Raw genomic sequence first — 18,807 nt, 5'->3', positions numbered from 1 at the left:
CTACGCTTTTAAAGTGTCTGCACCAACTTTCTTTGCTGGAAGATAAACATTGTACCATCCTTGAATTGAGCTTAGAGGCAAAAAAAAAAACAAATCCTTCCAAGGGCCGCAAATGGCTCCCGGGCCAAACGTTGGTCACCTCTGTGCTCATGGAGAAGCTGCTGTAAAATTAAAATGTATTCCCACCTTATTTCCTCTAATTAAGATCGTTAGAAAAGTTATGTGCACATTTTGTTTCTCATTTTTCCAGGATCAAGCGTGAGATTTTCAGGGCAAAAACGCCTCAAGTTTTCAAACTTATGTTTAATGCATAATAAAGTCCTCCACTGGTTTTTGTATAATTAATGAAAATGAAACACCACTGAAAACATGTTCCTGCACCTACAGGCAGTATATCAGTGAAGTCTGCTTAGTTTCAGCAGTTTTATTCAACTTAATTTAGCAAGCCTTTTCATCATATCTCTGTAACAAATGCATGCGAAGGTTTATTTATGTGCGTTAGGTATGAGGTTACTGCCATACACGACAGCTTGCACCGATACTCTGCATTTCAATTCCTGTTTTGAGACAAAGTAATTTTAGGTTTACTGTTGTTAAATTTAAGAAAGCTGTATTTAACGACACATGTTGGAGCTTTAAAAGCACACACATACACACCATGACACATGTCTAAGTGAATTTCAACACATATATTTAAGAATGAAGAGGTTTCTTATGATATTTTAGCTCTTTGTCTTTCTCATGCCGTTTTTCTTGTAACCCTAGTTTTTCTGCAACATAATGACACATTGAAACCAAAGGAGAAAGACAGACTGACTGAGGAAGAGCTCTTCATGAAATCCAATTATTACTAAAGTGGATAGTTAGATCAATGAGGTCATTTGTCCAGAGTCACTTTAGCCTGGTAAACAAGACAACACAGTCCATAGTTCAGTCTTCACTTTGGTGATTTTTACAAGCGATCAGGATGAGCTCGGTTATCCTTTCACATCGAGGTCAGAGGTGAAAATCAGGGACTAGGTGGCAGCGTTTAACCTAACAGCAGACAGACCTGTGAGAAAGCTAGGCTAGAAAATTAAATGGTGCCAATTGAGCTACTGCTCAAAAATCCGACATGCATCTTCCTTTTGTGAGCCCCTTGAAAAAAGCTTAAATTTACTGGTGGATTACTTCAGATAAGAAAATCCTGCCATATTACGGAACAAACAGCTACTCAGGAATAGCTGAGTCAGTGGTCGCTATGGTTATTCCCGCCTTTTCAGGTCCTCATTGGAGAGTCCCAGTTGCAATTCTTTGTTTCACATTTAAAAACCAAACAGTCGCTGTACAAAAACTACTGATGTTATTTTTATTTTTATATTGTTAAACGGAGGGGTAGACCATGCACGTACATTATGAGTCTTATCTTTTGTTTATGAAGGAGATATAACGGATTAAAGCGGAAATAAAATGGTAGAGAATTATAGTTCAGCTGTGCACAACTCTGTACCCTGGGGTGATTTTACATAAAACTTAGTGAACAACACTATAGCAGCAGGAGACACACTGAGTGAAAACAGACACAAATGCCTACAAATTTATATGTACATTTTACAGATGCAACTATGAACATTAAAAGTTGAATAAATCATCAGATTTGTGAATATGTGGGTGTGACAACATTCTGAGGTAAAAATCACAAAACAAACACAATCTGTGATTATATTAAAAAAAAAGCATAAAAGATATCAAATAATAGCAAATAAATCATGTCAAGTCCAATTTTTCTTGACCCGTTTAAACTTTGAATGATGTTTCTTTTTGAATTATGCTTCAATTATGTAAACAAAAACCAAACAGAATTATTAAAAGGAGAGAAAACAAATAAAAACAGTCAGATCATTTTTTTTATATAAACTGAAACAATCTGGTGTGAAAACCATAACTTTCCATGCGTAAAATAGCAAAAACAATCTGACATAAGCACAAACTGTTTCTTCAAGTTTCAAAATAGATTACAAGAAAATATCAGCAAAGTCAAAGTCAAGTTGATAAAACGGGAAACAGTAAAACTAATGTAGGACGTTGCTCATCTTTTTGTTGTTGTTAATAATCATGAGACTGAAAAAGAATTAGATTCACTGTGATTTATTTTTCAGAACCTTAAGATTTTAATATATGTAAATGATCTCGATGCAGTTTTGCTTAAAATTCTCTGCTACAACTACTTTCTGGGGGATCTTCTGAAGAAAGTGAACATCACCCAAAGTTTTTTATGAAGTTATTTGAGTTCATAAATGTTTATTTTAGTTTTAATTAACTTTGATTTCGTAAACAAACTTTTGAATTAGCCGCAAACCTGGAAGAGACCAGTTTGCCATCCAAATCTTACAGACCGCATTCCAGTCCGGTTTGTTTACCAGTTTTAGCCACACCAGTGCAACTTGTGCTACTGGTTTCCTAGCATTCCTCCTCGAGTGATTAAACATGGTGCGAAGCACAACGTGCTGCAACTTTAAAAAACACATTGCACCATTTTAAGTTTTCGAACTTCTCCTGCGCTGACCTCATCCCAGGGCTGGCCCAAGGTTGTATGTGGCCTAAGCAGAATTAAATTTGGGTGTATTTGTACCGAGTGTATTTGTGAACAAACTGAGCTCACACACAAAGAAAAGATTAGACTCGTAGCATCAGATTGTAACTATGGTAACACAACAATGTAACAATGAAGATTAACTTTTACAAATCAAAGTTGCCAATTGCTATAAACCTTATTTTTTTAAACAATTTAAAAGATGTTGAAACCATGAAATTAAATTTAAGTCTTCTCCTTCTTAATGTTACAATTATAGATCTATGATCTGCATTAAAATTCAAGCATCTATAGAAGCCCCCTCATGGTTTTGGGGCGTAAGCCGCCGAGTTTGCTTATGCGAAGGTCATGATTTCATGGACCTGTAAAACAACATTATCAGATATTTTGATATCAGAAATCCTGATTTACAAGCCTCTGTTGTCACTCAGGCATAGCTGTAGATCATTAGCAAATGATTATGCTGTGCAGAGCAAAAGGTTTGGTAAAAGTGCTCTGCTGGACCGACCGGACTGGGTATGGGAATGGTACCGTTATCATGGTACACCAAGGTTTTAATAAATTACACTTTCAAGAGCACTTAAGTTTTCTCTCATACCACTGCTGTGGTTTCAAGTCTTTTTACTGAGAGTACATTCCAGAGTGAACTGACCATAAAATAATGGTGGTGCTGCCCCTCCACCACCTGTTGTTGAACATTAACAGTCAGCTGGCTGAAAGAAGGCTCCTATACTTTTCCCTCTCTCACAAAAAATGTTTCCAGTTGTAATTTCCAGAGCCTAGGTGTGGAAACTAAAGAAGCCCCACCCATCACTCAATGTAGAGTCACAGCTTTTAAAGATGTCGTTTAGGAAGATGACTGCAGGTTGAGTAGAACTAAAACTGCCAATTTCAGCTTGTTAGACTTGTGTTACTCTATGAGGAGCAAAAGAGCAAAGAAGGCAAAAAAAGTTTACTTGTATAGCACATTTCAGTACAAGACAATTCAAAGTGCAAGAGGATAATATTCCATGCAAAAAGTGCTTTAATATTACTAGAGAATTACGCAGCTGTTTTACAGTTCTGCTCACAATGTCATCATTATCCTCTAGACAAAAGAAACACAATTTCATTTCAATGAATATTTTAGATGCAAAAAAATGAACTTATTTGTAAACACTGACTGCAATAACCTTGTTGCAGTTGGGCGAGTATGAACATGCAATTTCCCCACTGACCACAACTCACCAGCTATCATTAAAATAGCTTTTTGTTTTAAAGAAAAATAAACAATTTTCACCAAGTACGAGTAGTGGTTGATCGCAATAAAGATTTTTCCATTGATTATCAAGAAGAAAGGTATAAATGATTTCCAACATCTCATTTTTAATAAAATGTCAATAAAAAACAGGGAAATTATTACTTTTCAAAACTGATACTCCTTTTACTCTATCTCATATGAGATGCTTGTCTTATCTCATATCAAAAAAAGAAAGAAGTTGAAAGAACATCATTTTAAAATCCAAATCTGCCTGGGGTATGGAAAATTCTGGCTTTAAATGTACATTAGATCTTAAAAACAGATGTTTTACCCCCATTCCTGTTGCTTGCTGTGAGCATTTTGCAAATAAAATGTATTATTCAGAAGAAACATTTTTATTAAGGGCTGAGTTGTACAAATGAAGAATCATTATTGCTATTGTGTTTTCTGTTTGTGGAACCTCAAACAACTAAACTTCCTTTGGCAGATGAGATGAAGAGCAAACAAAACGTGCAGAATCATCACAACAGCTTGCACTCAAACACTTTTTCTTACCTTGTTTTTGATTTTAACAACACTTCATATATCGTAGATGCCTTTTTAAACCACATTTGTAACTTTGGGTACAGCTGCATAATTTAGTTGCTGCAGCAACACTTTAATTTACTCTCACAGGATCAAATAAAACTGTCCCTGCATAAAACACCCTCCTGCCTTGGCTTGTAGAGCAGCAAGAAATCCACATACACCTGATTAATTGAGCTGCTGAGAAACAAGGATAGTCCGTCGCTTTGGGCAAACACTGATCACATTTATGATAAACAACCGACTTTAGAGATTAAAAGTCAAAGCATTCTAAACTTAGAGTGATAAGACTTGTGATCCTGCTGAAAGGAGCGACACCATTGGGTTTTGGAGGCGTTCACAGGAGCACGTCTCCCTGCCAGCGCCAACCAAGTCTCTGAGTTACAGGAGGGAAATGGATTTCGACACAGAGATGGCGAATGCGCAGATTGATCACCTTTGTCATTTGAATAATCAGCTTAGTGCGTGGTGAGAGAGCAACACGGGGGGATCGCGCTGTCAGTTTCCTATAATAACACATAAAGGTCAGTGCCGCAGCTTTGCTTTAATCTAATCGCTTATAAACTTTACTCACACTTTTCCTCCCCAGCTGGCGATGCTAGGATCAACATTAACTGAAACATTTGGGTTTGTGGCTCCAAATGTCAGTGAGAGATTATTATTGTTTGGTCAATGGGAAATTCAATACCTCAAGCTTCTTTAATAAATAGGGACCTGGATCACAGGTGCAACAACACAGCTCCTTCCCAGATTTATGGTTCTCCACAGGCTGACTGGACAGTTTCAGTTCAGGGAATCCACTGAATCTTTTGCATCCTGCTGCTGTGTGATCTGAATGTTTAATTGGTTTGGTGCATTTTTCCCTCAGCTAGAACTGATCACTAATGAAGAAGGACTCATTTACAATCATTAATGATGGAACTGGAGATGAATGACCTCTTTGGGTTTCTTTTCTTCCAGGACAAACATTTGATTTGAATTCTGCAGAAACCTTTAAACGGAGCAGTTATGTGATGATGGCAGACTGTACATTTTATGGGGCAGTAAACTGATTACAGTTTGTACGAATGTCAATAAACAAAGTCTGTGTTCAAATTGCATCTGTCAACAATGGAGGACTGAGTCGATATAAAACAATTAAATTCAGTTCGAGCTAGTTTTAGAAGCAATTGAATTCTTCCCAAGCTCAGTTAATTAATGACTGACTGAATTAATTAATTGTGTATACACTCTCTGGCCAATGTATTAGGTAAACCTATTAAATATCTTTTTAACACCAGTAGTGAATCAGCCAATCACATGGCAGCAATTCAATGGATCTAGGAGGCTACGTTCACACTGCAGGGCTTGATGCTCAATTCAGATTTTTTTTCTAAAATCAGGCTTTTTTGCGTTGTCATACACATGACTTGTAAAATGTCTGACTCCAATGTGAACTGTTGGTGTTCCAAACTGACACGCATACGCAAATGATGTCACACAGAGCACACTTTGGTCCAGCAAACATGTAAGACATAGGTGTTAGCACTTTTGTAAAGTGCCTGTCCCACAGAAGCCATTTAATGTGTCAACAGGTGCTGAGGAGGAAACGCATAAAAAAAGCATAAGTTAAACTCTGGCATTCTGGCATTTTGCTGAGCTTTTGCTGCCAATTTATCAGATAGGTCTGTTTGGATGCGGGGATCCAAATCCCAATTTGGCTTGGAAAAAAATGTCAGTCCATATACTAATGAAGTCTAACATCTTGCTGTCCCTCTACTGTCCAGCACCGTAGCAGCTCTCTTCTATTTGCTATTACTTCCCGCCGGTGTAAAGTTGTGACAAATGTCAATGGAAAGTGACGTCAAAGTCACATCAAATCCGCCTTGGTTGTTCCCACTGGGGTCACATTCAAAACGTTTAGATATGAGTCAGATTCAGGACCACATATAGAAGTGGCTCAAATCCGACTTGAAAAAGTCAGATATAGGCCAGATCTGAGTGTTCACACTTGTTCTAAAAAGTCTGACCTGGTCGCTTGACCCCAAAGAAATCAGATTTGGGACATATTTTCCTGCAGTGATGTGGTGAAGATGACTTGCTGAAGTTCAAACTGAGCATCACATTAAAGCTCAACTAAAATATGGGAGAGAGGATTCTTAACAGAAAAATAGTCAAGAACTTTAAAGGTTCCTTTCATGTTTAGATGATCCTCTGACAGCCCATTTTACGTTTTTTCTTTCCCCCTGAAAAGGCATCTAAAATAACAACCTATTTTAATATGCCCAGGCAGTACTTTCCCAAAAAACACACAAATAGCCACTTTAAATGGCTTGCCAGATCATTTGTGGACTGCAGCAAGCAACATCTACACTGAGGAAGTCATGATTACAAATAAAAACAGGAGCAAAAGCCAGTAGGCTGTAAAGCAAAAGATATGCCGTTAAAAGGTGGGCTTCCAATTAAATTAAATGTGTGTTCAAATCAAGGATAATACCAATACCAGATGGTGAAAATGTTAAGTTTCTCTGAGCACAGATTTATTAAAGATAAATAAGCAGATTCAGATGACTGTTTTGATCCCAGAAGAATCTGCAGAAAAACTACATTTAACTGCGGTTTGTACACAAAAATAGCAACTTGTAATACATACGTTTAAGTTCGCTTTAAATTGACAATTTAAAACATGCATCATGCTGAAAAAAACTTGTTTAAAATCACCTACTGTATTTTTCTCTTAAACAAAGACTTTTCAAGTTTGCCTGAAAAAACGTTTTGCAGCAATGTGGAACATTTTCACCTATTTTAAAAAGGTAAGTTTTACAAATCTGGACTTTTACATGTTTAATATTATTGCAGAGCATCGGTAAGCAACACTTATACAAGGAAATCCAGCACAAACTGTCATCAGATATCTGTAGTCTTAATAGCAGGTGTGTCATTGCATGGCACTGTTGTTGTGAGGGTTGCTGCTTCTTACAAACTATGGATATACCACATTTTCTTTTATAAAAGAAAATCTTAGGTTTATTTCATTTTGTTATATTTAAAAATGCCCTGTGAAATTGACTTGGCAAGCTCGAGGTTACTCACAAATTGTGACCTCGATATCCAATATGGCTGCTAGAATTCAAACAAAAATAAAGGTTGCAGTGATAAAATAATTATTTAAACTTCAAACTGTAAGACGTAAAAGGGAAAAAATGATTATCCCAATTTTCGCTAGGTAAATTGGGACCTGAACCTTTATTAGATTATTTTAAAATTCAAAAACAGCACATTAAAGTAGATGCAGTTTGTTATTGAACTCATACTGAAAAATAGTGGGAATTGTTAGTTTTTATACAAGTAATAAAAATTTGATTTTTTAGTGTTTAGCCTGATGATCACAGAACAGAGCCGATCAAGGGAAAGTTTTCCAATTCCAATTTCTAGCCGCTTAATCAGTGAATCTCTATCAATATGTTACTGGGAATGTAGGAATATATAAACTGTTAAAGTTTGGAACTATATGACAACATCTATAGGTTGGTTGTATCAAATATAGCTTTGTGCTGGAATTGGTTCGATGGTTTAAATACAATATATAAGGATGTGCGCTGCTTCTCAAATGTTCCAGAAACATTAAACAAACGCAACTAGAATTAGAAGTAAGCAAACATAGCAACAAACATAGTGACGGGGAAAGAAACACCAGTAGCACAACACACATTTTGCAGATCATGAAATGATCACTTTATTGACCATTCGGCTGGAATTGGCTGGGCTTCACTCAGGTTGATTCATCTGTCTTCACATTACCACGTTTTAAATTTTAGCGCAGATAAAAACAGCTTAGCTGTGTCACAGTAACCTACATCTCCTAATTCTGCAACGTCACACTTTCTACTTTTATTTTTAGCCCTAAGTGAAGTGCCAGCACTAACAGCTGAGGGGTGTATTTCAAGAGTGTCACATGTATGTATTGTTATTCTTCTCCAGCTGAGCGCCCCAATGGCACCAATTGTGGCTGTGGTGAGATGTGGCAGACAACTGCAAATCCCCTCAAGCTATTTTCTGTCTGTATAAACACTGACACAGCAGTGGAAGTCCTGTGAAGTTCTGGCGAGTGGGTGGTAAATGAAGAGTCAAGGATGAGGTACAACTAAAACAGAACCGTCATACCTTTGAGATGAGTTCGTCGTGGTTGGCCAGGTGTGCTCGGCAGTGGATGCAGCTGTATGTGCGGTGGCAGGACGGCAGGTAAGCCTGGAAGGTCTTCGACTTGGTCATCTTCACCATGTCAGTGGGGCAGGGCTCCTCGTTGGTGTCAGGGCTGGCACTGGAAGAGTTGCAGCTCTGCTGGACTTGCTGACAGAAGAAACACTGGAAGATGCAAGCAAAAGCCGTCGTTGTTGTGGAGTGGGTGTGTGGCACGCTCCACACAGACACCACAGGAGAAAATCGAGCCTGCAGAGAAGCAGCCAGAGAAGTGATGTGGTTAGAGGCACGGTCTACACCTGCTATTTTTAGCAAATATGATCCTGATTTAATTTCCAGTACGAACACAGCTCATTTGCTGGAGCAATCATTTGATTACAATCATCTATTACATGATTACAATCGCATGTTATGCACAACTAATGCAGACATGTGGTGAAGTGTTCCGACAATCAAGATGTCCTACAATGTGATTCACTTGGTTATAAAACGAACTTATTTGTGATTTATGAACGTTTTGTCCCAACGGCAAGACAGTTGCAGCACAAGTTCCTGCAAAACAGCAAAAGGGATCCAATTTTAGAGATGGTTGCTTAGCGAGAGGGATGTTTCAGAAGTAAATATAAAGGTGAGCATATCCTGGACAGACAAGTGGTAACATTTGTTTGTTAACTGGTTGTCGTCGTCTTCCGCTTTATCCGGGACCGGGTCGCGGGGGCAGCAGACTCAGCAGAGACACCGAGACGTCCCTCTACCCAGACACCTCCTCCAGCTCCTCCGGTTGGAGCCCAAGGCATTCCCAGGCCAGCTGAGAGACATAGTCCCTCCAGCGTGTCCTGGGCCGTCCCCTGGGCCTCCTCCCGGTGGGACGTGTCTGGAACACCTCCCGAGGAAGGCGTCCAGGAGGCATCCGGTATAGATGCCCGAGCCACCTCAACTGGCTCCTCTCGATGTGGAGGAGCAGCAGCTCTACTCCGAGCTCCTCCCGGATGGCCGAGCTCCTCACCCTATCTCTAAGTTTGTTTGTTAACTATCTAAAACAATTTGTATTATTAGACAATAATACTAAATAATTCTTTAAAATGGGCCTATATGACATTGGGACACTTTATTATGATTATTATAAAAAATTGCAATGTGTTTCATTCACTACTCTGTTTCTTTTTCCTTATCACAAAGTCTTCACCACCCTCTCTGGACTTTTACACCTTGGTCACAAAGATCCATGTTAGATGTGGGTATAAAGGATTTAAAGATCCATCCAAGAGCCCAACTACATTAATGGCCAGCTGAGTTTTAATGTATGGCACCGAAAAATTATAGCCTACCAAGTATTAATCTACGTGCATCTAAAACTAAATACAGGTGCAGTTTATTAAATAAATGTATTGCTCAAAAGTAAATTTGTTTCTGTAATTCAGATTTAAAAAATGAAATTTATACACTACATAGATTACAGACAGTGATATTTTTCTGGGTTTTATTTGTTAATTTTGATGAATATGGTTTACAGCCAATAAAAACCCAAAATTCTGTTCCTCAGATTTCTCAGAAAAATTTAAATATTACATCAGATAATGATAAAAAATGATTTTACACGCAATCAATGGGAAGACAGCTGACCAAAGAGCTGTTCAACATTGACACCCTCCATAATGAGGAGAAAGGCACAAAGGGTCATTTCTGAAGAAGTTGGAAGTTCACATAGAGTTAAGTGGAAGAAAAAAGGGGGGTTAGAAAATTGTGCACAGGCAACCAGATCAACTGCAGCTTTGAGAGAATTGTGAAACCCATTAAAGATTTTAAGAGAGATTCACAAGGAATGGACAGCTGTATGAGTTGGAGCTTCAAGAGTAAGTTTCCACAGTCAGCGTTGATTTGGGGAGCCATGTCATCTGCTGGTGTTGGACTACTGTGTTTTATCAAGACCAAAGCAGCTGTCTTAAGATAAACTTTTAGGTCCCTTTATGGTTGCCTTTGCTGACTAGATTTATGGAGATGCTGATTTAATTTTCCATCAGGACTTGGTATCTGCAAACTCAGCTAAAAATACCAATACCTGCTTAAATGACCATAGCATCACTGTGCAGAATCCCTCTGTGAGTGATGACTGTATATGAGCTTCAATTTCTCAAGTGAATTTGTAAAGCAAATGAATTTTTTGATGATATGCTAATTTATTTAGATGCACCTTTATGCTTCCAAGCAGTCTATATTTTTGAGATACTGCACATGTGTGAAGCTCTACTTTAAAACCAACATATTAAAAAGATCCTTAAAAAGGAACCTCTGACTTATTTTTAGGTCTGCCGGTCTACAGAAACAATTTCACACCAGATGATGCCATAAACAGGACAGACAAGAATAGTTATCGACACATGCAATTGCTGACAGAAACGTCTCTGCAGGTGTACAACAGCGCCAAATATCCATACAAACGAAGGCCTGCTCTTTCTCCCACTGTCCTGCTGCACAAATCAAAGATGACATGAACGCGTTTAACACATGCATCAGTACTCCCTAACAAACACTGAAAAGGTTTGTTCCATTTTACATGCTGGTCTACTGCCTTTTATGACCCCCTCATTCATCTTATCGATGCAATTCCTTTTATTAATTGCTTTGTATGTGTCAGTGGTTTACAGCCAGCATCTGCTAAAAGGCTCAGCTGTCAAAGAAAATACATGTTTCTGTAAACATTGCTGTCTGTGTGCAGGCAGACTGTGGCTGGTCCATGTCTGTTAGTGGAGGCAGAGGCTTAGAACTACAGAGGATTGTGCTTCTATAAAAAGGTTTGCAAATATTTTTGAACATTAAATAATTTGCATTGCAAACAGTGCAGCAGGTCCAAACGGGTTGCTATATTCTGTCAAGAAAAGTAAAATACTGTACCTTCTGTGATTTATAGATTGCTCTGGTGCACAAACTGTTGAGTTGATGTGATCTGAAGATGGTTTACATGATGCTGTCTGCATATTTCTAAACATTAACATAAACCAAATTTAAGATATTGGCTACTTGTCTAGAGGATGTAGAAATAGACTTTTATGTGGTGTGAATCTCAACTAGGGCAACACAGAAAAAACACAGATACATTTAGTAGCATTGAGTCTATTTAAATGAAAACTTTACAACAACTCATCATGTTGTATTATATTTTATTTTTGTATGTAAATAACAACTGCTTTAAAAATAACAGTAAAAACAATATAATATTTTATGGTAAAAGATGGAAATTAAAGCAAAATGTTTACTGATCATCAGATCAGAGCAGAAGTAGCTGCAACACCCACTCCCTCCCTCCTAGTGGTGGCTAATGGTTACTACAACTTGACTCAATGGTAACTTTTAACATAAAAAATTAGGCCCCAACAAGAAGCGCCATATCTTTTAGAGCAGGCAGACAAACAAAATCTTGTTTCCTTTAGTTATAAAGAATGACAAATATGGACATAACGCATCTAAAACCAAATGTGTATAGGTTAGCATATTGTAGCACAGCGATTTGCCACAGGAAGTTAGAAAATACATTTTAAAACTCCCATGAGCCATTCCTTCCCTTCCTTCACTGTCACATGAACAATGAAATACCACAGTGAAGCCAAACATTAATCTACATAGATTATAGACATATTTACATTCAGTAAGCCCTTATAGTTTTTATGTAAAATTGAAACTGGAAATGTAACGAATCAATTTTCTTATGATTTCGGCAACTTTTACATCCATGCCTAGATAAATCAACTGGGAAATAAATAAATATTAGCTTTTGCACTGATGTTTTTAAAGAAGAAAAAGTTTAGTATATGTATCTGAAGCATGTTAGTATAAATAAACCAAAACATATGAAACAAACGTTTTTGTGGACCATTTTATTTTTCAGTAAGTACTGTTATGCCCAGCCGAACTGAAAATTTTAGTTTGTTGTTGATATCAAGTTTAAATAAAATGCTTTATAAATTAACATTTTCAACAAAATCTTTTTTATTTAAATTCTATTTTATAGAACTTTTTAGATAGTGGTACTTGCAGCTTTAACACTGAATGCTTCTGGTGGTAATATTCATCTCGAAGCGGGACAATCTAAAGCCTCACTTTACACCTGCCGTTCGTCTCCACAGTCGCCTCGAGTGATCCAATGTCACTTCCTCACTTTAAATGCAAATGAGCTTCAGAGCCTGGATCACACACAGTCGGCTGTGATGGGCAGCAAACAAAGCGTCTGTACATCTGTTAATGTTTATCCAAAATAATAAATTAAATCCAGTGACTTGGTTATAAAATATGAAAGGTATTACCCTCGTTTATCTCTGCACATTGAGGCTTTTTGACAATGAATCAAACACCTGACAGATGACAGAGAAGCAGAAAACAGGGATGGAACAGGTTGAACCTACTGTTTCTGGAATTTATAATAACATTTATGCAAAATGATCACACTCATCTGCAATAAATAATTACTTATCAAGTTTGTGTGAAACTCCTGCAGGTACAGCTCAACATACACAACAATCGGGTGGTGCTGTATGAGCGAAAACCACAGTTGTTCTCATTTCTGTCTAAATAAAGAAGCAACACAAATTTGGTGCAATTTGGATCTAATTGTCCCTTATAAATAACCAACAAACCGTAAACATGCAAACTCCTTTTAGTTTAGGACAAAAAATACAAATTCCAGTCTCGTTAATATATTAGTCTATGAGCAAAAGTCGAAAGTAGGAATTGTCAAGGTTTCGTTTTCATCCCCGCAAAAAAAGGGGATGGGATGAACTGTGAAACGCCTTTTGTCATTGAAAGCTGCCTATTCTGAAAACTTATTGTGTGTGCATGACAGGGGTTGGACAATGTGAAAAGGAAAAACAATAACACTGAATTAAAAACAAGCTTCAGCAACTCTGGAAGTTTCCAAATGAGCTCGTTCTGCTGCAACAGGAAGAGCAGCGTCGAGACAGAAGCCGGCGGCCAGATGAGAAAAACAAAAAGACGCTTCCGTAACTTATCAGGAAGCAGGTTGTGATGAGAAGCATGGCTGCTCTGCAAACACACATTTAGATTAAAATGTAAACAAACAAAGAGCTGGCCTTTAAGACCAGTGGGCCTCCAGACAAGCCATATTTACATACACGGTGCATAATCTGCACAGGTGCTGGAGGCATAATCCCTGCATGAAAAGGACAAAATCCCTTCTGTGAATTAGCCCAGTTTAAACCCACTGGCACGTGCACGTGTGCACGAGGAGAGGTGACCACATACACACACACACACACAGAAAGCTTTATAAATGTCACACCTCAGCATCATCACCAACACTCATTAAATGAGCTTTGTGCAGAAAGGAAGGGTTGTCCACTGCACACACAAACAATAGGTTGTTTTTCCTACTGACAGCTCAACATGACGCTCACTCTCAAATATTTACTTAATTATACCCAATATGGACAATTAAAGACAATACACAGAGTATGCTGCTGTGTTTGTTTTGGTTTCCTTTCTTACTTTAGGGCATCTTACAACTACCTTCTATGTTTTCACATCTGTTATGTTACTTTTCCATCTAACTAGGTGTGGGCCAGGTGCTGGTATCAAGGCGCACCAGGTTTTTAAAAAGTAACAGTTTCAAAGCCTCTTAAAATGCACTTCATGCAGTTTTCAAGAGTTAAAGTCCTTTGAACGAGATGCCAGAGAAAGTACCAGTGTACTTTTACTCCAGCAGTAAGGGCAGAGACAAAGCCAGCGCTGCCCCTCCCTCACCTGTTGCTGCGCTTACAGGTCCGAAGGCTCCGACACTTTTCCCTCGTTTACAACAACATTCAGGTGTTCCATTTTCTGTCATGAAAATAAAAACCCACCAACAGTCATTTCTGTGTGAGTTGTATCAGAAGTTCTTCCCACCGACAGTTTCACATGTTTCAGTTTCTTCCCTGACTTTAGAGCAACTAACGACCAGCTCCTCTTCGTTCTCTCTCCTACTGAGTTACTTTTGTTTCCAAGTAGACGTCAGTCAATTATCAGTCCCAGGGTTTTGTAAAGTTTTAAAAAACACAAAAAAAACCTCTAAAAGTTCACTCTCAGAACCGATGCACGGATCGGGCATTTCCTGGACTGTTCTCTTAAGTTTTAACACACTTTGATTTCGTTTTGTTTAATGACAATATTTAATTAACAAAATATAACAATCTTCAACAGAGGTTTGGAGAAGATGAAGAAATTACAAGATTATTTCCATTTATGTATCAAATCACGTCACTAGCATATAGCTAATATTTATTTAGAAAAAAGCTCTTAGAAAACAGTGTGTCAAAGTTCATGATGTTGGTTGGTGCATTTATAGGCTGTAGTAATTCTTAGTTCTAATGAATTTAACTCATCCGGTCAGCAGTCAGAGCTCATCAGAAAGGAAAGAAAACATCAGCCAATTCCGATCTCTGGACGGTCGATCGGTACAAACAAAAGTCGGTTGTTTTCCTCACTGACGGCTTGATATGACGCAGACTCTCGACTATTCAATAATACCCCATATGGACAAGTAACCACAGTCTGGAGACCATGTTTCCGTTTGTTTTGGTGACTTTTGCGCATCTAACAACAAGCTCGTCTTTCTTTGTGGTTTATATTGTGTTAATTTTCTGTATTATCCATGATTCCTATAATAAACAGATGAATCAACTGATCAAATAAACGTTTTAAAAGATGATCAAACTCCAACAAACTAGTTATTTGCTGCTGGAATTGCCTCTTCTTTTGTGTGAGTCCACTTCCTCACCCTCTACCAGGTCCGTTTTGACATTATATGAGGTTTTCTTTTGAAGGATTACTATAACTGAAGACCAAACGTGAGATAAGCGTTGAGAAGACAGGGATCCGAGCAGGATCAGCTGATTTTCTAAGTGAAAACAAAGAAAGGGCGCACAGTGCGTCTCTGGTCACCGCGAACAGGAAGAGGTGTCCAGACAAAAGACTCGCTGTCCTCATCAGTTAAAACCAACATGAAACAAAGCATGCATCTTTTCACCGCATCTAAACACTTTAATCTTGGCACCCCAGCCGTTTCCAAAGTGCTTTTTTCCCTGTTTTCCCGCGTCCGCCGCTTCCAAACGTGTTTATCCACAACAAAAGAGCTCGAAGCCAGCAGAAGCGCAACAGTGTGGCTGAGATGCTTTCATGCTTGTTTTTTCGTACCGAGCCTTGCTCTGACAGTGAACCCAACACGGCACCAGAACCGAATCTGTCTCACAGGTTCATAATGAAAACATTGTTGTGCTGGAGCTGGATCTACTCACCACCTGAGTCAGATCTGGGCAAAGCGCAGCTCGGTGGGGAGAACTGCAGCCAGATGGATGTTGTTGTTATTTTCTGCTAATGTTGCTTTTTTTTTTTTTTTTTTTTACAGGTAAAACAGTGATTGTCTTCGTCCCAGGTTCTGGTCCACGCGTGATGCTTCCAGGTGGGAACCTATTGTTGCGTCCTTTGGGTGCTGCTTTTGTTGTGTCTTTTATGTGCGTAATGAACTGGCCTGGTTACTTTAGAGAGGGGAACGTAACCACGTGGGAGGAGAGGGACGCTCTGATTGACAGCCGATTCCACCAATGGGCGGCCGTGTTGCCTCCATGGACCCGTAGGACAGAAGGCAACCGAGTTGAAAGTAATAAACTTCGTTTTCAAATATCAAAGCTGATTTCTAGACAAGGTCGGGGGTCCGGAAGAACTGTGATGAGTAATTTTCCATTTTATGAAATTTGTTCACAGTTGCCAGTCATGCATTTTATTAATGCCTCCATTTGTTTATTTGTTAAAAAATTATATAAAATCATATAATCGCATGAAATCATTTTTATGCACAGCAATAAGCACAATAAATAAGCCAAACTAAGTGAAACAAGACACTAACATTAAAACAACTGAGCTAAAATAAAGACAGTTATGATACACAGCATGAAAATGCCAGTGGATTTCTTCAGTGAGCTGCTTAAACTTGAGCCCAATTAAAATTACCCTCTTTTCTAACAAATATCCTTTGTGTTATTTTTTTTTTTTTTTTGAGAATGTTTTTTTTTTTTTTTTTTTTACAAAAACACAATTTAACCTAAAAATAGTATCTATTTTCTAACAGTATCTATATGAGTAATGAATAAAACTTCAAACTGTTTGACTGAAAGTAATCCAGTTTTAATATGGATCAAGTTAATGGGTCACTAAGATGGTGACAAGAGCACAAAAAAAGTTACCTGTCATATTTTTAGCTAGATTTCTTAATAGATGGTTTAAAAACTGCTAACATTATGCAGTTTGTTACTTGAATTGTCGCAATTCTTCCAAGTTGGTAGTGTTAATCATTTCAGAACCAACTTCTTTGGGTTGTGAAATGGAGCTGTTTGCTCTGGGACATTTAGTACTAATCACGCCTCAATTCATACCTGCCTCACAAACAGATGGGATCTATTTCTGAATTAGGCAAAAGGCAATTAATGGAATTGGACTTTGTTTGTGGGGATCAGAGTAAAGAAGGTGAATACAAATGCACGCCACACTTTTCCTATAAAAGAAAAACTTATTTTGATTCCACTTTACAATGTTGATAGGTTTTGTTTGGTCTATTAAATAACAATTAAACAAAATACACTAAATTGTGAGGCTGTAATGGGACAAAGTCTGAAATAATTCAACACTTTTGTCAGACACTGCATATATAATAGACACCTTTAACTTTCTGACCCCCACCAACCAATTTCTGTTTACTTACAGATCATGTTTGATCTGTAGCCACAAAAACAGATTAAATACCTGAGAAATAACCTGAGTCAAAACGGCCTCATCAGCAAATTTTAAGATCCTTCTTCGGTTTTTGTGCACAAAGGAAAAAAATATATATATATAAATAAATTGAATGGTGTTGTTATTGCAGTGAAAATGATTTCCCATGCGGCGTGAACGCGCCACCAGCAGTAGGCGGTAACGTGCAGATACCAGGATGTGTAAATAAATACAAGTTCCTCATCATTTCAGTGACAGGGAAAAAAATGAATAAATATGCACCTCCTTCCTGCGTATTGTTTCCCCATCTTGATTAAAAGGGTTGTGCAAATATTACTTCATGTTTCTTTACTTAATTTGCAAAAAATAAATAAATAAAAATTAAAAAAGATCGTTTATTGTTGTTTAATTCCTGTGAAAACTGATGAGGTCAGAGCTCATTAGGAAATAAGACTGTCACATATTAAGAAAATACAGCAAAAAGATAAATAGGAGATACAAAAAAAATAGAAAGCTCAAGATAATTATGCAACAGAGTAGTTGGTTTTGCATTAACAAGCCAAATATCTGTACATGTGAGATTTTATTTCAACTTAGTTTGGACTGAATTAAAAACAGCAGCTTGGTCACATTTTTTTTTGTTTTTTTTTTTGCTACAGCCTCTCAACTGTTTACATCCTCAGATCAGCATCACCCTGCCGTGACAGTGACACAGATGCGCGCATGTATTACAGAATCCACGCAGGATAAACACAACCAAACACAAATAAATAAACAAGCTTCAAAAAAAGCATGAATGTGACAGCCGACCTACCCGCGCTCTGAGAGCCTCTCGTCGTCCTATTTCCTCCTGCAGCTCTGACGTCGAGGACGCGCGTCAGCCAAAACAACAATTCACCAACTGTTTTATTTTTTGGGGGGTGGGTGTTTATTTTCATTGCATTTTATTTCAACAAATAGGTAAAATGCTGTAAACACCCTGAAGGTCGGAGATTCCAGGATGGATGGATGTAAACACAACATTTGGTGCAGCTTCCTGCAGGGTTGCACGCCACTGTGCGCGTGTGTGTTATGAAATCCGACGTTTCTTTGTGTTTTCGTCGCCTGTTCACGTTACTTTTTAATCCTCGCCCCCAATCAAAACACACACACGCACACTAAAGCCTAGCTGGGCTATGCGTCTGCAAGACGCAACCGATCCCCTGAAATGAGCCGCGCTCTTGAACGCAACTCCAATATCAAATTACAAAACGTGGCTCTTGAAAGGAAGATATGCTGTAACCTCACTAGCTTCTCAGATGTGCTACAAAAGGTTAAGAATAATAATCAAGAATTGAAACTGTTCTTTAAAAAAAATCACACACTTGCATAAGTGGTTGCATAAATGTGAGCAGGACATCAAAAGTGTTCCATTCATCTGCAGAAAGTAGGGTAGAAATATAGCAACTTGTAAATATTTCAGTGCATGCATGCTTAAAGA

General features: G+C 38.0%; 1 protein-coding gene across 4 annotated transcripts in view; it reads right to left on the bottom strand.

The window, feature by feature from the left end:
* The window catches only part of LOC124877758 (protein yippee-like 1), a 41,567-nt gene that overhangs the window by 22,396 nt on the left and 364 nt on the right, over positions 1-18,807 (bottom strand). The window contains exons 1-2 of one of the 4 annotated variants that reach the window (XM_047381233.1): positions 18,142-18,417; positions 8,541-8,825 (exon numbers count right to left, since the gene is read on the bottom strand). In XM_047381233.1, the coding sequence (XP_047237189.1) occupies positions 8,541-8,657 (117 nt within the window). In that variant the 5' untranslated portion in view covers positions 8,658-8,825; positions 18,142-18,417. Of the gene's footprint in view, positions 1-8,540; positions 8,826-15,856; positions 18,106-18,141; positions 18,418-18,807 lie in introns of those variants that run through there. The other 3 variants (XM_047381235.1, XM_047381232.1, XM_047381236.1) reach the window with 3 other exon arrangements.

Source organism: Girardinichthys multiradiatus, chromosome 12 (genome assembly GCF_021462225.1).
Source record: "Girardinichthys multiradiatus isolate DD_20200921_A chromosome 12, DD_fGirMul_XY1, whole genome shotgun sequence".
Lineage (NCBI taxonomy): Eukaryota > Metazoa > Chordata > Actinopteri > Cyprinodontiformes > Goodeidae > Girardinichthys > Girardinichthys multiradiatus.
Note: the sequence above shows the minus strand (reverse complement) of the source record. Positions and strands in the feature narration are given on the sequence as shown.